The sequence below is a fragment of the Malus domestica genome, chromosome 03 (assembly GCF_042453785.1).
Source record: "Malus domestica chromosome 03, GDT2T_hap1".
Classification (NCBI taxonomy): Eukaryota; Viridiplantae; Streptophyta; class Magnoliopsida; order Rosales; family Rosaceae; genus Malus; species Malus domestica.
Window position 1 is genome coordinate 19,523,295 of NC_091663.1, and position 7,306 is coordinate 19,530,600.

General features: G+C 39.0%; 1 protein-coding gene across 1 annotated transcript; it reads left to right on the forward strand.

The window, feature by feature from the left end:
- The first annotated feature begins 5,075 nt into the window (after positions 1 to 5,075).
- On the forward strand, positions 5,076 to 5,414 carry LOC139194706 (uncharacterized). The gene has a single exon (XM_070819610.1). The coding sequence runs from the start codon at positions 5,076 to 5,078 to the stop codon at positions 5,412 to 5,414; it is 339 nt and encodes a 112-aa protein (XP_070675711.1).
- The last annotated feature ends 1,892 nt before the right edge of the window (positions 5,415 to 7,306 follow it).

The following is a 7,306-nucleotide window of genomic DNA, read 5'->3' on the forward strand; positions in this document are numbered from 1 at the left end:
AAACAAATAAAACACAACCTAAACCTTCCAACATTTGCCTCAGGGATTTCCAATGCACATGACATGTTAAAAATCATCATTCCCACAGATTTGAGTCATCTTCACACTTGAGCACATATTTAATCATAGTCACCACTTACTAGTTCACATTTAATCAATTAAAACAATGTTTGGAATGTAGTAACATGCCTTAGAGAATTCGCTCAATTCCTTACAAGATATGCACTCAATTTTCACTTAGATTTTCTAACTACACACCCATACTAGTTATATGTGAGAAGATTGATGTAGATATGAAAACGAACGCTCACATATATGTATCACAAAGAAAGCAATTTCTGGAGTTAATAAGCATGTTTAGATATGATCTCATGAATGGAATGCTACTACTTAGATGCGAGAACCAGTGACACCATATGCTCATACCAGATTCAAACTCCACAAATTGAAACACATAACACTCAAGATTGAAGTCAAGGGTTGTAACGGGGGCTTAGGGTATTGGTTAACAAAGGAAGGATAGGGATAACAAACATTCTTAAAGCAATAGCAAGCAAAGTAATGAAATCTAGACTTAGAATTCACTTTAGAATGCAGAAATCACTTTTAGACATAAAGGGAAGATTTAAACAACTCTTAGGGTCAAATTCAACTTTTTGGACCCTTCCTTCAACAAACAATACTTTAGAACTCTTTTTCACATCTTTTCAACTCTTTTTTTTTTCATACTTTTCACACTTTTTTTTTCTTTCTTTCTTTTCACGAATTTTTCTTTTCTACCCGTGCCTATGGCACACTAACTCACATGAGAAACACTTCCCCCACACTTGTTTTTTGCGATACATTAATCAAAAGGAATTCAATTTGAATCATGCTTTACTATGCTTCAAGAACAAGGGTATGGATGGTCCTAATCTAGGCTAGGTGAGGATAACGTGGGTTAACAAAGAATGTACGCTAACAAGGCTCAATGGGGTTAACTTAAACATATAATGAAGTAGGATACACGGCAATTTGGCTTTGGTGGTGGTCACTACACAACTTCATCTTGAATATGTGTTATGCAAATCAATAACATGCTTTCAATGAAATGGGCATGAGTTCTAGCATTTGGAACTAAATGATGAAATGCCTTCTAAGTAGTAACCAAGCAAGGAATAATGAGATCATGCAACGACTTTAGAAAACAAACTCTCCAAATAAACGTTTAAGCTCAAGTCTCACAAGGTTGTAGCGTTTGTTTGAGTTCCTTCCTTCAAGCATGTTACAAAAACTAATTTTTTCTTTATGATTACATGTGAATTCATAAGTTATAACCACAACCAAGCATAAACAAAGAGTAAATCAAACTTTCATCCATGTTAATCACTCTCTTTAACAGCCATGTAATTACAAACGAAATCCTCATCATTGTGTTGGAAGGTACCCTAATACACAAACAAACACACAAAAACAAATAAAAAACAACTCTTTTTGGTTTTTTCAAAACAATTTTTCAAATTTTTCTGGGATTTTCGGATTTTTAGAACAAAACATACTAAAACACACCAAAACAGCTTAAAACACTTAAAAACAGCAAGGAACAACACTTGAAGTTATGGGTGATAAAATCCCACGAATCTGCATAAAAAACACTTAGTTACCCCCCCCACACTTAAATCAAACATTGTCCTAAATGTTCCAAGCATAAAATCACACCAAACAAAAGTAAACACACAAACAGCAACTTAACAAGTAAACTGGGCAGATTAGAAAGAATCAACAATGAGAAGGGTTTTAGGAACGCAAATCTGGAATTGGAGTGATTCCTAAGTCTTCCTTTGTTGAATGCATGGGTTGCCTCCCACGTAGCGCTTTCTTTAACGTCGTACAGCAGGACAGAGAACACCTTTACTCCTCATTGGAACCCACGGCATGCAGTGGGATCTCCTCCACAACATGCTCTACAAAGTTCTCGTAGTATGGCTTCAATTGATGTCCATTCACCTTGAATTCTTGCCCGGTTCTCAAGCTCTTAATTTGGACTGCACCATGCACAAAAAGATTAGTAACAACAAACGGGCCAACCCACTTGGAACGTAACTTACTAGGGAATAGACGAAGACGGGAGTTGAACAACAACACTTTCTGCCCAAGTGTGAAAGTCTTGCCTCGAAGCATCTTATCATGGAATGCCGTGGTCTTCTCTTTGTAAATTCTAGCATTCTCATAAGCTTCATGCCTTATCTCATCAAGTTCACTCAATTGAAGCTTTCGATGAATTCCAGCTTGGTCCACATTCAAATTGAAGGTCTTGATGGCCCAATGCGCTCTATGTTCTAATTCCACGGGTAGATGGCAGGGCTTACCATACGCAAGCCGAAAAGGAGACATACCAATGAGGGTTTTGTAAGCCGTTCGATACGCCCATAGTGCATCATCCAACCGTAAGCTCCAATCTTTTCTATTTGGCCCAACGGTCTTCTCCAAAATCTGTTTGATCTCACGATTTGACACCTCGGCTTGGCCATTGGTTTGGGGGTGGTAAGGTGTTGAAACCTTATGTGTCACATGTGATAGGAGCATATTTATGCGACTTAGTTAGCTTGTTCTTGCGCATTTACGTTGTGTTTTCTTAGTTATTTTAGTGTTTAAAGTCGTTTTTGTGTGTTTTCAGATTCTAAGAACAAAGTATGCAATAAGATGCATTTTGGAGGCCTTTGGAGCAGTTTCGGGTTTGGATGGATAGCAAATGCATGGAGCAAGGTGGATGGACGAAATTGAAGACTAAAGAGGCTAAGAATGTGAAGAATTATTGTACAAAGGATAAAGAACTCAGCCACAATAGGATGTCACTCCAAAATTCACCATTCTTGCCGTGCAAATCACCTTGTATTCCCTTTGGATTCCCATGCCATGCTTAATCACCTTTGTCGCCTACATTATTTCTGATTTCATGCCTCAATACACTCAATTATTACACTCAATTACTGGATACCTCTTGTTCCCTTCACCCATCAGATTTCACACAACTTTCACAACCATGACATGCACCAATTGATGCTCGATCAGCCACCTTTAGGATCCTATGCCGTGTGCAACACATGTTGCTGCACCTTTGACTAATTTCTGAAACATTTCACCTCCCCTTTTCATTTCTCTGCAATGTACACAATCATTCATGCCCCCTAGCTGAAATACCACTCTCCATACTTTGCATCATTGCTTCATTTTCATCCTTGGACCATTGCACACCACAAATTCACCCTTCTTGCTGTGCATTTCCCCATTGCCTAACCTGATTCTCTAGGGTATTTGGGGCCTATATATACTTGTTTACACCCCTTAGCCAAGGTTACCATCTCCCATATTCATCATTCATCACAGAAAATTCGTCCATACACACCCTAGGCAGCAAAACACCCCAAAAACACCATTCTAGTACCCAGAAAACATAACAGCCACTCCACCCTCTTCCACCCTTTTTGCCGAGTTATCCACCACCCTCCAACCATCAAACACTCCTCCACACTCACCCTAAACCTTTCCATACCATTCCTCATCCATTCTACACCATAAAACTACCCAAAATCTGTCCACAACCCAATCTGCCGCAAGCAAGGGAAAGGAGGAATCTTGGATGCACTTGCTGCCAAGTTGGAGCATTCTAGGTGTTTTCTTTCTTTGGATTTTAATGTCTAATTCATGTAATCTTTGTTTTGCTTTAAGTATGATTGGCTAATTTTGTTTTGGCTAATGGTGTATTCAAAACCATGATTATATATGTGAAATAAGTTGATTACTTCCAGTTATCGTTGCACAAGTTGTGGATACAATTTGCTTAACCGTTGGATTTAGAACTTATTCTTGCATGTTGATTGAGAGTGCACGTTTGATTTGCATGTTTGAATTTGGTGCTAGGATATAAATTTGTTTCACCTAATCGTTATGAATTTATATTCGCAAGTAGTAAAGGTCGCTAGTCACGATCGTGTTAAGTAGATTCCTGGCAAAAGTATCATGCTTTTCATAGTTACAAATGCCTTGTCGATGCTTATGATTTCCAAAGAACGTAATGATTCTAACCTGTGTCTTTATCATGCTGTCATAAATAGAACTTGTTAGGAATAATTTGTTTGCGATGCATATTCATCCAATTCAATGATTCTAGGGAAATCTAAAGGTTAATTTAAGCGGACCTAATTAACTTGGAGTGTCGAGGTTCATAACTTAATGAATTGATAACTGGAATTTGATTTACGTTGCATATATTTCATGTGTGGAAAAGAAACCCTTAGCTATTCCATCATCCATTGATTCATCATAATTTTGTCTTACAATCTGTTTTCTTTATAATCTGCCAAATTACTTTAATTTCGTCCAAATACAATTCCCCCATATTTTGTTGAGTCTTAGTCATTCAAATCTGTGTTATTTTGTGTTCTTAAGCATTTGGAGTCATAAACACTTTGGAATTCGTCCAAATCAAGTTCTAGTTTCTTTTTGAGTCAATTTGATTGTTTTAGGCAGTTTTGAATGCTTTAAATCTGTTTTGAGTCATAGTAGTCTTGTTAGAGTCTTTAAGTTTAGTTTTTGCGTTTTTGAATCAATTTATATTAGATGAGCACCCCTAGTTAATCCCCGATTAGAACGATCCCTACTTACATCATTACTACAATTGTCACAAATAGGGTTAATTTGTGTGTTTAGTTATTTTATGCATCAAATTTTGGCGCCGTTGCCGGGGATTGACAAAGTCGCTAATCCCTTGTCTTGAGTCTTGTTTAAATTGTTTAGTTTCTGTTTTGTTTTAATTTTGCACCGTGGGTGTGTTTTGTTTTTTTGCCGTGTATAGGCACCTTATTTCCTTACTTGTGCCGAGTCTATTAAGTTGGTTACTAACTTTGTTTGCTCTTGTGTGTAGGTACTAGTTTATGACACGCAACTCACAACCTGTTCGTGAGCATATCTTTGACTTTGACAGTGATTTTGAGAGGACTTTGAGAAGGAAAAAGAGTTTGCAAAAGTCTAATCCTCCTAGTCCCGAACCTGAATTAGAAGAGCAAGAAGTTGAGGTTGAAGAGGAGGTACCAACCATGGCAGTAGACAATCGAACCATCAAGGAGCTTTCTGCCTCGGGTTTGGCCAATGCAGCCCCTCTTTGCATCCAATACCCTACGGCAGACCCTGAGAAGACCGCTGAATTTGAGTTAAGGTCAAGTTTGCTACATCATATACCCAAATTCCATGGGTTATCAATGGAGGACCCCAATAAGCACTTAAAGGAATTCGAAGTAGTATGCTCAAGTATGACACCGGTGAACGTGGATAGCAACATATTGAAGATGAAAGCTTTTCCCTTTTCTTTGATGGAGAAGGCCAATGATTGGTTGTATGAGTTGGCTCCTGGAACCGTCACATCATGGGAGATATGAAGCGAGCCTTCTTAGAGAAGTTCTTTCCGACATCACGAGTCATTCTTCTTCGCAAGAAGATTAGTGGAATTCAGCAAAGCCAAGGTGAATCTTTTCCATCTTATTATGAACGATTTAAATCACTTGTTGCTTCTTGTCCACAACATCAGATGAAGGAGGAGCTACTTCTTCAATACTTTTACGAAGGTCTTTTACCACTTGAACGGCAAATGTTGGATGCATCCGCTGGAGGAGCTCTAGTGGACAAGACACCTAGGGATGCAAAAACTCTCATTGCTAATCGAGCACTCAATGCACAAGAATATGAAGGTGTTGGGCAAAGAGACACCCCACGGCCACATCATGTAATTGAGGTAAGCTCTATCTCTGAGTTACAATCCCAAATGGCTAACCTTACGTCTATGTTATCGCAGTTTGTTGAAGGCCCCAAAGCACAAGGAACTACAATCTGCGGTGTATGCTCCATTCAAGGACACCAATCTGATCAATGCCCTCAATTAATTGAGAATGGAGGGTGGGAATCTGCAAATGCTGTGGGTTATGGAAATCAAAACCAACCAAGGGGTGATCTTTTCTCCAATACATACAATCCGGGATGGCGTGACCACCCCAATTTCAGATGGAGAGATGCACCACAATATGGCCAACAAAGTGGATTCTGACAACCCCCGGATTTCCTTCCAAGGCCAATGGCACAACAACCACCTCCTCAAGCACAATCATCCCAAACCAACCCAGGTACGTCTATGAATGATGATAAAACATATCAGTTACTAACCACACTGGCGCAGGGAATGCAGAACCAAGCAAAGGAGGTTAATGAGCTAAAAAAGCAAATGGGCCAAATGGCCAAATTTTTGGGACAATTTCATGAAAATGGTAAGTTACCAAGCACTACAGTGGTCCATCCAAAGGGTGGTTTCGAATCTGCACAAGCTATCACACTAAGAAGTGGAAAAGAAGTGAGAAACAAGGAAGATGAAAAGATACAAATCGAAGAAGAGGAGCAAACTTACCCCACGGCAAGGGTAGCACCAACCATGCCGCAGCTATCTAAGATCTCCCATCCGTCCACCTCAGGTAAGATTGTCCCAAATGTTGTGATTTCGAACACTAATCTGCCCAATGTTCCTTTCCCTCGCAGACTTGCACAATCGAAGAAGGAAGAAAGCGAAAAGGACATTTTGGATACCTTTCGAAAAGTCCAAGTAAACATTCCTTTACTTGATGCTATTAAGCAAGTGCCCATGTATGCAAAGTTTTTATGCACAACTAGGAAAAGAATTTCAACTAAAGAAGTTGTGAAAGTAAGTGAAAATGTATCCGCGGTTTTGCAACAAAAGTTACCTCCAAAGTGTAAGGATCCAGGAAGCTTTACTATCCCATGCATAATTGGAAACACTAGATTTGAACAATGCATGTTAGATCTAGGTGCTTCTATTAATGTTATGCCATATTCCATTTATGCATCAATGAACCTTGGTGAGTTAAAACAGGATGGTGTTATAATTCAATTGGCCGATCGTTCTAACGCATATCCCAAGGGAGTCCTTGAAGATGTTTTAGTGCAGGTCAATCATCTTATCTTTCCTGCAGATTTTTATGTCTTAGAAATGGAGGATTCGAGCCATGCTCCATCATTGCCAATCTTACTAGGCCGACCATTCATGAAGACAGCAAGAACAAAGATAGACGTGTTCATGGGAACATTGACCATGGAGTTTGATGGGGACATTATTCGTTTTAATCTTTCTGAAACCATTAAATATCCAATTGAGGACCATTCTTGTTTTGCTATTGACATTGTTGATTCTTTGGCACAGGTACATTTGGATCGAATGAATGACGATGCACTTGAAATAGCCTTAGTGCACGGCATAGGAGCAAGAAAT